The sequence below is a fragment of the Chelonoidis abingdonii genome, chromosome 7 (assembly GCF_003597395.2).
Source record: "Chelonoidis abingdonii isolate Lonesome George chromosome 7, CheloAbing_2.0, whole genome shotgun sequence".
Classification (NCBI taxonomy): domain Eukaryota; kingdom Metazoa; phylum Chordata; order Testudines; family Testudinidae; genus Chelonoidis; species Chelonoidis abingdonii.
This window is the reverse complement of record NC_133775.1, coordinates 96058158-96074355: the sequence shown is the minus strand read 5'-3', so window position 1 is coordinate 96074355 and position 16198 is coordinate 96058158. Positions and strand designations below refer to the sequence as shown.

The 16198-nt window shown below is 38.9% G+C and overlaps 1 protein-coding gene across 2 annotated transcripts in view; it reads right to left on the bottom strand.

Moving 5' to 3' along the window:
- Window positions 1-4837: 4837 nt before the first annotated feature.
- The window catches only part of SEPTIN8 (septin 8), a 68287-nt gene continuing 56926 nt past the window's right edge, over window positions 4838-16198 (bottom strand). The window contains exon 10 of one of the 2 annotated variants that reach the window (XM_032769205.2): window positions 4838-7037. In XM_032769205.2, the coding sequence (XP_032625096.1) occupies window positions 6983-7037 (55 nt within the window). In that variant the 3' untranslated portion in view covers window positions 4838-6982. Of the gene's footprint in view, window positions 7038-9059; window positions 12087-16198 lie in introns of those variants that run through there. The other variant, XM_032769206.1, reaches the window with a different exon arrangement.

Genomic DNA, 16198 nt, shown 5'->3' with positions numbered 1-16198 from the left:
GTTTTCTGAGTGTGTTCCTTAAGGTTAAGAATGTAATAAAATTGGAATAGGGCCAGAATCTGCCCTGATGCGACTCCATGCAATCCCCTTAAAGGCAACAGGGTTGAGGGGTGTTTGTCAAGGGACAACTTGGTCCCAGGGCCATTTCATTTTCTATGCTGTTTCTTATGCATCCTCAGTAGCAGTGGCACAGCTGTAATTGGGCCTAAAACACTCAGACACATTGCACATCTGCCCTCCTGTCTAGCTTTGAGCTTGTGGGTAGTTTCCTGCCGCTCAGCTGCACAATTCATCCTACACTACTGAACGAAGCCAAATTTTAACCTCTCTGTATTCTGGTCCAAGCGGGGCTAAGCAGAAACCTGATATACTTATCCCACTTTGTATACGGTTTCTTCATTCTAAAAGGCAAACTCACACTGAAAAACCTATTCAGAGATGTCACTATTTCACAAATTAGGAACATGACTTGACACTAAAAGTGAACAGCAAAATCTACAAAGAGTGCCCATTGCAACGAAGGTATTCTGGCAGCTCTGTACCTTTGGGAGCATGCATCGCCTCTCAAACACATATTCTAACGTTACAGCTGTATCATAAATGTACTTGTTAGACTTCTGCGCAGCCTCAACAGAAACAAAATGTCATGTCAGCTAGCCACGGCTATGTTATCTACGTAAAGATCATCCATTAGAACTTGTAAAACTCCATGATATATTGCTCAGACATACTTCCTGTTCTTTTAAGGACAGAGGAGCTGCTGCAATGGTCTGACTCGAGCTCTAAGGAAGACAGTATTATCTTTTGTGTTATGCGATGCATGTAAATTTCCACACCTGTAAGAGAATACAGTCTGGGCTTATTAGCACCGCTTCCCTTATTGACTGAGCAACTAATCAGCATGGAAAGGTTCTGTATACTGTTTAGTCAAGCATCCTAAGGATCAGTAATACCAGAATTTAGAATCATGTTGCCAAGTTCAATTTCATGGATCAGTATTTTCCTTTTGCCACCCTCCCCCCCCCCCCTTTTTTTTTTTTTTTGATACAAGTCCACATCAATCACAGATTACTCTCATTCCAAGCAAGATTTGCACTGGTCTCTCCTCACAGCATTATGAAGGACATCAGTGTATTCTGTTGCCAAGTCATTGCGGCAATAGTAGCTATGGCTAAACTGTTGTGTATCATTATCAGATTAAAGAACCACTTTATTATAGAGGTTCTACCTGCCATTGCTCCTGGGCAGAGTTGTACCGATTCAGCCAGCTTTGCACTGGCTTGTGAAGGCCTGGTGTGGTTAGAGCTGGTTTTGACAGGACCACTATTGTGCCAGAGGCTTGGCGTGTGCATATTTATACCTGTGTAAAGCCAGGCATAGGTCTCTCATAACCTATGGGGAAAATGTCTATTCAGTGGTGCTTACCCAAGACTATCAAAGCTTCTGCTAACCAAACCAGCCAGTAACACATGTTTCTAGCAGAGAAGCAGCTTGGGCTATAAGACTGAGCATAGGACAGAGAATCAGGAACGCCTCATGTCTAATCCTGGCTCTGCTACTGACTGACCGACCATGTGATCTTGGGAAAGTTACTGAACTTTTGTGTCTGTTTCCTTATTTGGGAGATGGGGATAAAATACTGATTTCTCTCTCTCACAGAGCGCTGCGAGGATCATAATTAATGACACGTTTGTGGAGGGAGTGCTTTGTTCTTTAGTGAAATGTTCTCCTATGCCAATGTGTCACACGAGGAGAGATCTGGATGCAGAATATTATTGGAACATAAGATATGAGAGAAGGGCCTGGTTTTCTTCTCTCCTACACCACTGCAGCTCTATTGACTTCAGCAGAGTTACTCCTGATTTACACTGGGATAACAGAGCAGAACCTGGCTTCAGGGTTTTCTTTTCTATATTTTAATACAGGGTGAAGTTTTGGTGGTGGAAAAAAAACTTCCTGAGCCCTTACGCGATTATTACACTTAATTCTGTAATTAGGGAAATGGAGAATTTGGGGGAGGGTGGGCGGGGTTGGGGGGGAGTATACCACAGCTGATTCTGGATCCCTTTGCTGATAGTCTGTATGGATGGCCTAGGCTGGGTTACCACATTGACAGTCCTCGTAAAGAAATGCCAGAGACTAATTAAAGAATATTCCCAAAGAGCAACATAGCTCAGCAAGACAGAGCACCTTGTCCAGTATGGTGAAAAGGCTTGGGTCTGCTCTCATCCCTCAATTCTGAGCAAAAACACTAATTATTTTGGATTTAGCCTCCTTCAAAATGTTCAAACCAAGGCTCGGCTGCTTTATCCTGCCCTGGACAAGGGAAAGGCAGTTTGGGATTTTGGAAATTGAGCTGCTTTCCATTCACACTCAGACATTAATGCATCATTGTGGCATGAGCTTGGCCACTAGTCATTCACATTAAGGTTCAATCCCTCAGCTAACATCAAACCACAACAACTGAGTCATATGGGAAAATGAGCCAAAACACTTTCACTATGTGATCAGAAAGGGGTCCTGTTTCCACCTGGTCTTGGGAGAGAGACAGAATGGAGTTTTTCAGTCCTGTGGACACATCCTCTTCTTTTGAATGGTGTATTTAGCAGGCAATTTTTCCTGATGTGAAACAGCATTTAATGGCACACTAAGAGCTTCTCTACACTAAACAGCTATTAGCGACAAGCGACGCAGCCTTGTCACTAAAAGTCAGCATGTGTAAACGCTGTCGGTATTTTGCCGACAAAATACTTCCACCTCGTGAGCGGTGCTCCTGCCAACAAAGCTGCGATCACACTACCACTTGCATCAGCAAAACTTTTGTCTTTTGCAGGGGAGGGGGAAGGGGCTTTTTTAAGTACCTGTGAAAGACAAAAGTTTTGTCGACAACATCGCAGTGTAGACAAGCCCTAAGAGCTAAACCATGGCCGTTCTCCAGCAGATTGAGAAAGCAGAAAGCATAACAAGGATAGCATTCAAATGGAGGGGTGAGGTTTGTTTTGTTGTTAAGCCTTCAATGCACAGCTAATGACATGTCCCAACTTCTGCACACTGCAAAATAGGTCAGCATCTGAAGGTCTGATAAATGCCTATCGCAAACCTTCCTAAGCTGATTTTTGCATTAGGTATCTCATTTAATTCTGAAATTTATTGTATTAGGAAAAAGTTTTTTGTTTTTTTTAATACTAAAATATTCAAATATGCACACCTCCACACCAGTTAAAAACAAGTAACTGTCCAAAGTGCATCTGGACAGTTCTAAGTGAGCTCCACAGTGACGGATATGGGCAGTAACTATGCCAAGGCAGCCTGGTGGTCAATTAAAATCCTGGATAATCAACATCAACTATCAAAGATGGGGTCGTCTCTGCCTCTTGCCTTACCCTGGTCAGACCTCCCGCACACAAGAACATACAGTAACAAGTACCTTTTACACAGACGTGCCATAACGTAGGAAATCATCTGCTTAGCCTGTAAGCTGTTTTCTGATAAATCCTTCAGATACTGTTGCCTTCCAAGCAGCTTGAGATTCTGAATCAGAATCAGAACATGAACTGAACGTAGAAGCACATGCATACAGAGTGAAATAGTTTCCCATCAATGTGGTCGTGTTTCTCCTTCATTAAATGTGTGCCACAAAGATTGGCTGTATACCACAGTTAATATAGTATATTACAAACAATCAGATCTAAATGTAAAGATGCTTTGCTATGGACCTATATCCACTAGCATCAGGGCATTTCATATAATATTCCAACCTTTGATCACTACTTGCTGCACACGTTGTGCAGTTAATCTAAAAGAGAAGGTGATTTACAGTTACACATATTTGGAAACTCCCGTGGTCAGACCAAGAAGAGATCCAGAAGCAGAGCAATAAAGAAGAAAGATTTGAGACTGAAAATTCTTTTGCCCTTACACAGGTTTCTGAGAGGAACAGACGTGCTGAAACTTGAAGCAAAAGTACATGGCTATAATGGGCTAATACTTCTCCCCTTTAATAACAGTAATATAAGAACAGTAATAACATTTAGTCCCATATCCCGTCTACAGCTGTGACCAATACCAATGCTTCAAGAGAAGATGAAAAACCTCAAAGTAGAAAATTATGCAGCAACGTACCTGTGGAAACAGTCTTCTCCCAAACACCACAGAGTTAGTGGTTGGCTTATGTTTTGAAGCATGGTTTATATTACTTATAAATTTTACCCTACTTAGTGTAATTGACAATAACATATAAACGCCTAATCCTTTTTTGAACCCTACTATGCTCTTTTGTCTTAATAGACAGCACATTGCATACGGTAATTGTATTTTATATAAAATGCTTCCTTCTACATCAGTTTTAGATTAGTTTTGTTGGCCTGTCTATGCAATTCCTTTTAACCTGTCTTCACTGCTTTTCAGTTCAGTAACGTAATGGTGCACATGGTTCAATGTTCTGTATTCTAACAATGCAGAAGAGGACCCTTCATCGTCTGCTTTTGGTACTGCAGAACCCTCTAGGAGTTTTCAGCAGGTCTCCCATAGTCTTTTTCTCTGCTAGGCTTGTGGTTATTATAACTGCATTATTCTTCTTGAAAGATGTAGTCATGGCCTCCCAACAAGAATTACACAGACTTTTCGATAGTATTCACTTTCAATCCATCTGTCCAGCTATGAGACTATCAGGATTAATTTACCTTTGCAAGAGCGCCATCTTTATTTCAAGACTTGTCTACGGAGTTAGTCTGTCTTAAAAAACCAACAACCCATCCACTTATATTTAAAATATAGTAAAAGGCCAGGTAAAACTTGTTCTGTTGGAGGCAGGGACACAGACTGTCACCCCCAGTGAGACGGGCAATCTTAGGCAGGTTGCCAGCTCTGAATTCACCATCAGTGAAAAATAAATAAATACTCAGAACCTGGCCTCTTCTTGGCCCCAATCCCACTTCCATTGGCATGCGTGGGCATTTTGCTATTGATTGTTACGTGAGCAGGAGCAGACAATGGCGGGCAATGCAAGAGGCATGCACTTGCCTAAGGTTTTTTCCTTCTTGTTCTTTACTGACTGTAGGAGTTGAGATTCACCTTACAGTAAGTCTCCCAGCAGATACTGCCCAGGATCTGGTACCTCATGGAGTTTGCTTTCGTCATTGCTGGGGAGTCGCAGGGTGTGTGCCTGGGACTTTCAGTAAATGTATCTCTGTGATCGAGTGTATGTAAAATGCACCAATGTTCTGGTGATGGGAGCATTCAGTGTATGTCGTGACAACGAGAACTCTGAGCGCTCTCTGGAGCAGGCAGCACACACACACTACCTGTCTCAATATGCACACACGTTTGCTCAGTCATCCAAATTCTGGGCACATTCTGTTCAATGGGCGCTTCGTGACAGACTTCAAAATTTGGCACATTGTGGCGATCACAGAAAGCTACGTTTCCTTCCATCCTGTGGGCCAGCTCACTAGCTCTTCTTGGCTCATTGCACCATTCAAGCACTACAAAGAGAGTAGAAACCTCCCTTGAGACACTTGCCAGGGTCTGCCCTCAGATGAAGGGAGCCCCCAGCAGACACGGGGCCAGCATAGCTAGCTCCTGCCCCCACCTCCTCACAGGCCTACTGCAAGGCACGTGTTGGGGCAGGGATAGTGGCCAGAACAGGATGTGCTCCGGCTATCTCCATCTGGTGTATAGCTAGGAAAGTTCAGAGCAGCACCAATGTTGCTTAAAACCTGCACCCCAGAGAGAGAGAGAGAATCAGGGAGCTGTAACCAGCTCCCTATTAGCCCCGACTCTGCTTCTATCAGGTTTTTATTCTTATCTATTTTGAAAGAGACAAACAGGGTAAAGGGAACTAGATTTATGGGTAGGGTTATGAATTGAGACACATGGCTTCATTTTTTCACTGAACATATTTAGGTTTACTAGAAAGTACACTTTTAAAGTATATATTCATTTCACAATTCAGCTTTTTATTAAACCTACCTTTGATGCAGTCAAGATTATTCCTGTAACTAGTTTATGCATGTTTTTAAACAAAAATAAAAAATGGGCTTCTACGTATTTCAATACATTTGGTTTGGTGCAGAGAAAGTGTAGTCTTTTAACAGTATTTGCTTTTAGGGGAAGTGGCCCTCTGGCAGAAACATATAACCTACAATCCTGAACCCTACAATGTTCAGATTTCTAGCTTAAGGCCCTAGCGCAGAAAACTAATCCCCATCATTAACTACCGTAATTACATTTAGTTGTCCTTTAAAATGGTTCCATTATCACTCAACACATCAACAGATAATTTGCAGATAGAGAAGGATTCTGGAATTGCAATCCAATATTACCTGGAACTAAAGAATCGGGTGCAAGCACAGAAATTGGGGACAGAGGAAGTTTTAGGAGAGGATTTTTAAATATGAGGCACATGTGTTATCATTGGGAAAATTGAACAAATAAAGGGATTCTTTTGGCTATAGAAGTTTTCACTGATAAGCTACATTAAAAAAAACTATACAAAGTAGTTATTGCTAAGAAATATTAGAATCCGGCTGATATCTTAAGGACATTAGAAAGGTTTCTAATTACAATCGAAAAATCAAATTAAGAGGAACAAATCAAAATCCCATTACTGTACAATGGCTGCTTAAGCAGCAAGCTGAAAATCCAGTTCATGCTAACACACCAAGTCGGTTCCTCTGCTACTTGGAAACTTTAACAGTGTAAATGCTTATGACTGCTTTGTATGGGCTCTTAACCCAGAGATGATTAGTATCTTGGTTTTAGTGCACGTCATGCATTAGCCGTAATTAGCAATTTATCTTTTAGTGAGTATCTTAGATTTCATTTATCAAGAAACCTGTTCAAGAGAACTTGTCCAAATCAAAAGATACAGTATATCTTAGTCCTTGCTATATACTCTCTTCTGTGCAATATATTGCAAGCATAAAGGTGAAAGCACCAATTAATTTCTTCTGCATGAGATGTTTTGGCCTTAATAAATCTTCTAATTAACATGTCTTCCTGATGTTATGGAGCAGGCACTGGGAAGACTAAAAAAGCTACAGAAAGAACAAGACAGAGTCAATATTTAAGTTGCAGGTAAATTGCATCAAGTGTAGAGAGCACAAAAGGTCAAAGTAGCACAAAACCTCCAGTTGCACATAGGCTGGTAACATGCAGCGCTAGGCATGCACAAGGCACACCTGACTTGAACGGTGACGTATTTGCGGAAGATTTCATGTTGGAACTGGGATTTTTAAATCAACTGGGAATGCTGGAGAAATGTGACCATCATCACACTGAAAAAAATCTCTAAAATAAAGATATTCCAAAGAGACAGAAGGAAAGTGGAGCCCGTCTCCCTTGTACTCAAGTTTAACCATAATGGAGGACCTCTGGAGACTAGCTCATTCAATGAAAAAACAATTTTCTAAGATTAAGTGCCAAACCTGTCTGTGCCTTAGAGACTCTATACACTTAACCACTACACAATCCTCCCTCTTAAATATCACAGAACTAGGAGGCAAGAAATCTGGGTTTTGTTGCAGAACCAGATATAGGTTTGCTGTGTGACCCAGGGACCAGTTGTTTGATCTCTTGTTTTCTATCTTCCCCATCTGTAAACTGCAGATAATACTTACCTCATCTGGGTGTAGTGAGGCTTAACATCCACTAATGTTTATAAAAAAAGCTTTGAGATCCTTCGAAGATGGTACAGAAATGCAAAATATTATTATAAAGGCTACTTCTGTGGGAGAGAGAAGCCACCCTGAGAACTATTTTACCAGGTCACAAAGTGTTCACAGTTAATTATTACCAGTGTAGCTACTAAAGAACTATGTACACTCTTCCATCACCTTCTTTACACAGAGACTTTATAGGCCAATGTTTCTTTAAATTCCAGTTTAGGATGTGATTAAGTCACATCTGCTGCTTGGGATTCTGTGGGAAGTGTACTCATCTAATAACTCCAACATTTAACAATTCCTAACTTTGTGATCCAGGTTGGGTTCCCAGGCCGGGTTGCGATAGTATCATCAAGGCCATCAAATGTTGGTCAATGGTCATCTGCACACATCACATGCCTTCCTTCTTTCACTCATATCCATTCAAATACCCAAAGCACCAACTATTATGGAACACTTTTTATTTTTAAAGGTCAGGACAGCTTTGGCCAAAAACACAACTGGAGCAAGTGTGGGACGCTAAGGTCAAATTCTGCCTGAGGCTGGAATTAAGGTTGTTACTTATTAAGTGCAACTGTAATTTCTGAGTCCAGTAGCTTAGGCCAAACAGACCGAGACACTAATTCCTCAAGTTATACATGATTTAAGAGTTAGCAGGGCCCGTGGAAGATGCATTCAAAAACGGACTCCAGTTAGATTTTTAAATTAGCAAGTCTCTCCAAAATAATTTTGTGCATTTGTTTCCTAGGATTGCTGAGTGAACTAAGGGCACGTTGTGCCCCTGCATAAACGTATGTACCTTCCATTAACATTGAGAGGAAGTGTTCAGAAGAAGACTAGATCCCCCACCTTTTCATGGACTGAGAGTCTGGCCAACTTTATATCAGAGAAACATCTGATAGACCTATTCTTAAGAGAATTACACAGTGAAAGACTGCTTATAAGCATCTTGAAAAGCATCATTTGCCTAACAGGAGAGAAACTTAAGTTAATACTTAAGAATTTTCCCCAAGATAGAAAAGCATCTTTTTGTACACCATATGATACATTTACTAGTTAGTCATTTTTATTTCATCAAGAGCCCAATTCAGGAGGGGAAGGATAGCTCAGTGGTTTGAGCACTAGCCTGCTAAACCCAGGGTTGTGAGTTCAATCCTTACAGCAGACATTTAAGAAATTGGGTTAAATATCTGTCTGCGGATTGGTCCTGCTTTGAGCAGGGGTTGGACCAGATGAGGTCCCTTCCAACCCTGATATTCTATGATTCAAAGTCATAACAGAAAACAAATACTGTATTTGGGTAAACTTGCAATAATTTCACTGCTATTTCATTAGGATGCTATTAGAGGACTGAAGTTTTAGAAAAGTACTGTCAAATAAATGACACCACAAAACTCAAAATAAATGTGAGATTTAATAAAAGAAATAAGTACAAAGTGAACAGAAAGAATTGAAAGTCAAAAAAACAGTATGAATGACAAAGTGAATGAATGTAACATTTTCCGAGAAGTATGTTAACTTTACAAAAGAGCAGTTCCACAAATGTCTCCATATTCTTGCCAAATTAAAAACAAAAAAACCCAGTACCCACTTCTGTGTAGAATCTGCTTCATGCACACATAAAAAGTTTATAAAATTTAGAGACATCCAAAATACATTTTAACTTAAAAAGCAGAAACAATACATGGTAATGGGTGTTTAAATGACAGAAAATGAATAACTTTTCCATTAATGCCAAGATTTTAGAGATGTACGTTAAAAAAATAACCAGGAAAAATATTCTAATTGGATTGCTCATTTCGAGTATAATTTCTGAAGCAATCTTTATTTTCTTCTAGCCTACAACACAAGAGGTAAATCTTCAGCTTGGAGTGAGATTAGTGTCACATTACATTGATAACTTGTTAAATAAAAAGCAAGTACATAACTAGCTTAATGCACCAAACATTTAAATTTGGTCTCAGGCAAAAATGAAAAATCAAGTACTAACAAGAGAAGAAGCATATACTGACTTCTGTTGGAGGAGAATATTATGGTCTATCAATTCAAGAGGTTAATAATGACCAGGGAAGTTGAGGTCAGTATTTAACTAAAAGGACAAGGATGTTTACCACAACATGAAGTCAATGTATATGTAATAATAATAATTAATAATTAATATATCGTTACATACATTCTGAATGTCTTCAGAAATATCTGTAAATCTCTCTTATGGTCACGGATATTAAGCTTTTATTTTTATCATTATTATTATTATTTTTAACTAACATACTAAGGAAACAATAGTTACAGCTCTAGGAATAAAAGTATTCTGATTGCTGATGAATCAATCAGGAAGAAAATATTTGCATAGATGATCTTGTTGGCTGCAGCATGAGATCAGGAGAAAACTACTGACTGAAATCCAATAATAATGCATTTATTTGCATGTGTGATCTAATTAGCTAACTTTATTCCAACTCTCAGTACTGTTGGCCTTTGAGAAGGTAAAATAATATAAACCAGAAGCTATTGCTTTACTCATGTGATTAGTCCACTGATCTTTATGGAACTTCTCACATGAGTAAGAATACCATGATTTGCTACTAATTTGCCACATGACTATTTTCAGCCAATCATTGCTAGGATTGTCATGTACGTAACAATATGCTATATTCTTTGAGCATCTATTCTAAAAAACATATTAACCCTCAACATTTGACAGTTATTCTTTACAATATATTTAGTTTAAAGAGGCACAGCCTTAAAATTAAATGGTCAGATCTCAGCGAAGTCCTGAATAAGTGTTAATACTCGCTATTAACTCTCTTTCTTTTTAAAATGGCCTGTCTTCAAAAGTACCTGTATAATTTTCATGAGGTTCTTACTTACAAATATCAAGTAATACTGTGATATGATTTTCAATATATTCATATAAAAGGCCAACATCTGTAAGAAAATATTTCAACACCTGAGCATGTATTAAAAAAAACTGCTTTATCAAGACATGCAAGTTGAAGAACCTCAGTATACAATACAGCTAAATGCTACCTCTGAACAGACCTGCTAAAGGCTCAGCTTACAAGGCTATAACACCATTATTTGTAAAAGTCAAATAAGGAATTTGCCAGCATGTTTGTTTAAAGACTAAGAGATCTCTAAAAATGATTAGAAGAAATGAATGCTAAATAAAATGGACATGCTCACAATCAACATCTAATTAGCCAGTGTTTGCTGAACCAGTTAACCAAAATTCTAAAGGCACTAAGTGGGAGCTAGTATAAAATATTTGTTTTCTTTTAGACCAGTATCTGATGAAATTTTTGAGTCTACCTATTTTTAGCGAAGACAACCATGTCTAAATGAAAAAGGTACAATCTACCTAACACACCCATATTCACCAATTGCCTTGCCTACATCATGCAAAGGGTGGGGCCACTGGCCACTGCCTGAAATAGTATTGTTCCCTATACAGCCCTGTGGGCTAAACAATGGTTTCCAAATATCAAAACATTGTTAAAGAGAAAAAATTGCAAGAGGAGGGGACTAATGGGGCTTGGAGGTCCGTAGCCCTGCTCAGGATCAGGCTATTTGTATTCGTTACACATCTGTTTATGGCTACATTTTTTTACACTGGAAACAATTTAAAAGTTCAAGATGAATGATCAAACATCTTGACAGCAAAACACACTGGTTAAGTTACAGGTGGAGTTACAAAAATTCCATCATTCCACATAATATAACAAACCCTAAGGAAAGGAAAATCCTCCTATTTAAATGTTCCATGTTAGCAGTAAAAAAAAAAATCAAAACGTTGTCGTAGGACTTGTATTGCCACTCTCTTTATAATATGCATGGCACAAAGTGTTTAAAGAAATTAGGGTGTTTTTTTTAAAATGACCTGAGAGTAGGGTACTCAGCCTAGAGCACTCAGGCCATGTTAGGAAATTCAAAGTGTTTTTTTCAATTCTAAACTTATTCAAGTTGTGACTTTTCTTAGAAAAATAAAAGTGTGTTCTTCACACTGCTTATAACAACTGTAGAAAAAAATCAAATCAGGAGTCCCATTAAGCATTAAAAATTAATGTAATCTGTAAAGTAACTATGAATTAGTAACAATAATTCTGATAAAACAATTATGGTCACTTCACAAGTGGATGTTTGCCCATCAGGTCTGAAACAAAACAAGCCTGCTCATTTTCAGGATTAGTTGACTGTGTGTCAGAAAATTTACACAGTATGACGTTTACTTCCTTAAAAAACTATTCATAAGTCCTGTACAGATAACAATAAATTGTTACACTATAAACACTGAAGAGGCTCATTTTCTCTTTCACTTTGGTCCACTTACACAATGTTATGACAGAAGTAACACAAGGTAGGAAACTTAAGCAACTTAACACATGAAAGTACAAAGTCCACTCTTGGCCTGTGTGCGATTAACTGAAAGAAACAAAAACATAAACAAAAACAGCATGGATTAATGTTATGGAAATTAAACAAAAGCAAACTCTAGTGAAGATATATACAATGAAGAAGAGAGACCGCAGACCTGGCACTTCAGGACTTGCTAACTGCATCCTAAACTAAAGGTGGTGCGAAAGCATAATCTGGTTAACAATTGCATTTGTAAAAGCCAACCTCCCTGTTGAAACATTTTATCTGATTATCTGCAATCCTTAATCCCCAATTTTACTAATCAAAGCTATGAAAAAAATTAACTCTATCAAAATTTAAAACCAAATGTCAGATTTAACGAGCCATCTTACAAGAACTTCAATGAAACAGAATTAGTAAAGCATTTCTGCCAAGGATTCCTACTCTATCTCCCCTATTCCTTCTCCCTGGGCTTACTTATCTCCCACTCCCAGAGGCCCACAGAATATCTATCTGTTCAAGAATAGGCGGATGGTCCTCTGTTCAGACACCACTCCTACATCCACCAAATGGGCTGAGGAAGCATCCTTCAGGGCTACCTTTGTGGCATTCTCGGATCCTGATTTCCCAAGGCCTGCACCTTGGGTAGTCGGTGAGTGTAAAACACTACCATTATGAGTTGGTGGCATTTCACTCTCTCTTTTCACTGGTGTAAATGACTGCACAAGTGCAGCATAACAGAACTGGAGCGTCAGCCTTTGCCAGTTAAGAAAGCAGGAATCAAGACTCCGCAAATCCAGCCCAGCTCTCTTGTGTGACAGTGCTATGTACTAACTACAGAGTTAGCTTTACAGAGTGTCAGCCTGACTGAAGTGTTCCACACACAACCCAACAGCACAATCTGGAAGAGGCATCAAAAGATGTTTTCAGTAGTATCCACCAGAGGTCACTGTTTGCACATGTAAAACCTATCAGGATTCCAGCACTTTGCTAGTTGAGCTTTTGGTGAAACAGCCCAAATTAAAGACACTGGATAATCAGGCATTTAAACACACAGCTTCCATTACTTTCAATGGGTCTTGTGTGGCTAAATCTCCTAGTCCTCTTGGGAAAAATTTGCTTAGTTTACTACTAAGCATATTATAACTTGGGCTCGGCAGGACAATATTTTTTCCATTCCAGGAGATCTTGAAAATTTTTCCCATCCTAAATCAGGATGGAAAAAAAAAAATAAAAAATCAATCACAAATTTTCATGAACTGACAAATCAAAAAAAAAAATTGTTTTTGTTTGGGTCAATCAAAACATTTCATTTCAACTTTTTTTCTTTTTTAAAAAAACCTGTTTAGCATGAATTAAGTTAACTTTTGAAAGGAAAAGTCATTTTGACCCAAAAAAACTTTTCATTTAAATAACGTCAAAAGGGGATGTTTCAATGATTTCAAAATGTTTTTCCCAACTTTTTTTAAGTCGGGAAACTCATCAAACCGACCCTTTCTTGCAAGCAGCTTTGGTTTTGACAAATCAGCATTTTTTGGTGAAAAAATGTTTTGTCAAAAAATTGCTGACCAGCTGTAATTATAACATTCCCTATAAGGGCAGAGCTGGGTGGGATGGGTTGAGACATAAGACTATATTAATGCTCTCCCATACTCCTTCCTGTTTCCACACGGATATGCAATAATGGTTTGTTTTAAAAAAAAAAAAAAAAAAAAAAAAAAAAAAAGGATGGAAATACCATTCCAGACAAAATATTTAAAAAGTCAGAGCGTTGGCAGCCAATGGGGAATGGAACCTTTTCCAGCTCAAAATTCTTACGTTCTGTACCACGCAATCCAGCTTGAGCAGAAAACATTTTGCTATTCTGTACCAACAGCATTCTGGAACGTGCCCCCATATTTATTGCCTCACAATGACTTCTGTAGCAGGTGTAAAGTAAAAAGAGGTGATATTTCTCAAAATGCCAAACTGAACCCAGAATCTGAGACTCAAGATAGAATCTTTCTGGTTTTTCAGTCACGGTTAGTACTAAAGACCCCACAACTGGAACTTATTTAACAAACCTCTCGATGCACAAACCACAAAAGAATCCAGCTCAGTCTCCCGTCAGTGCATTCAGAAGTACTTACGTCAGCCTGAATAAATAGTCTGTAATTTTTTCAGTTAGATTCTTACTCTGTTAGTCTGTTGTCATTTTTTCACAGTCCCATTTCTGACTGTTACCACCATGTAATGATAGTGGCAAAACTCAGACTATTCAGTCATGGGTTAGTGACGATGGTGTTTCAAATCACATCTCAGATTGACTGTTAAATAATGATTTGATAGCTATCTCTAAATGGAGAGCTAGATAATCCATCATGGCTGAGATGCGAACTGTCTGGCTTCTGCTGCTGATGAGGAATGCAATTTGTGCACATCCCATATTCAAATAAATTAAGTCATAAAGTATATGTAAATTAGCATGTTTGTGTTTTTTTAATAAAATGTTAAACACTGCAAAATTATTAGAGAGAGAAGCTGAGGCAGCAAGGGCCAAGTCACCTAGGGATTTAAATGTTCATTTTAAATTCACCCATGAATTTGGGTGCTTGTTAAACAGTAGGCAGGCCTGCAAACTCCCCTTCACAGTTTAATGTACCTCCCTCTTTATCCACAACATCCTCTTCAATTGCATTAACTCACACAATCAGGACAAGATGCAACTCAACCTGTTATTCCTGTCTCAATACAGCTCTTGAGCAGAGGTGGTCAACAAGGCCACACTGTGTACTGCTAACGATGATTAATTATATCTCCCAAGTACTGAAGACTATGTCATCAAATCAACACACTAAGCTGTGACGGCCTGAACTACACTTAGTAGCATCCTCCAGTCACAAGATGTACAGAACATTATGCAACACTCAGAGCTGCAACAAAGGCAGCTATTCAGCCATGGACTATACTCACTATATCCAAGGGCAGAGTATCAAGTCATTCTGGTCTTAAAGATTCTTTATCCTGTAAGGGAAGGGCCAGATTCTGATCTCTCTTACGTTTGTTTCAGTTTACACATGTGTAACTGAGGACAGAATTAGGCCCATTGTCTTTTGTCTAAAAAGCCCCATGACATTATTCAAATCATTTTCATGCAAAATCATTGCTGACATTTGAAGGCTTGAAATAAATTTAGCCCAAAGATCTCAGAGGGCCTTAATTTGCACTACATTTGAATGGATGATCCTTTCATTATAATATAATATTTTATAATCAGCGCTTGGATTCTAGCTGCAGGCAGCATGTGCATAAAGCATGCGGGACAGAACCAGAATTGGTTTTTACTGCATCTGGAAAATGTTAATACAAAGTAAACACATTAAATAATAGAAACAGTCTTCCCTGGGAGGAAACAAACTATCAACTGAAGTGTTAGCGTACACTGTACTGAAGTTAGCATCACAGAGATAATATATTGGCTTGTAGTATAATATTTCATAGGCAATCTCAAACCTGAAAGCCGTGTTGTCAATAGTAAACTTGAATTATGATTGCTACACCTGATCTTTTTCTTTCCATCATCAAAAGTATCAGTTACTGTTACCACCAGCTTGCTCTGGATCTTATGGAACATAAAGAGACTATTTAAGTTCCTCTGTGCAGGAGAAAACAATGTAAGATGTTAGAACAGCGGAGAAGTATAGCAGTTTGTAGGGTGATCCCTTTTCCATTTTGTTCCCAATCCTCCACTCATAGAACACGGACTTCAATGGGAGCAGGAGCAGACCATTTGTTTCACTGTTTTCTCTTTTCCCCTGTCACTTGCATAGGGCTATACTGGGAAAACCATTATTCTCACTGATGAGCACCCTTGCTCCAGAAGCATTACTGCTGAACTCAGTGGGAATGCCTAAGAGGCCAGTCACAGAGATACCAGAGTCTGGCTCCATAGGGTAGAAGAAAAATCTTCCTCATATCTAAAGGTCAGTGATTCCAAAATAGGCAGGAACAAGACCCAAGGGACCATGATGAATTTCATACCTTCCCTTCATTTTTAGGTGCCCATTTTTTTTTTTTAAACTCTTTACTGTCCAGCAAAACCAACAGCCCTTCAGCATCCTACAGACACAGCCCCAAACCCTGCAGCTCACAATAATGTTATTGCACTGCCTGAGGCCAGGCCTGAAGGACACTGCACT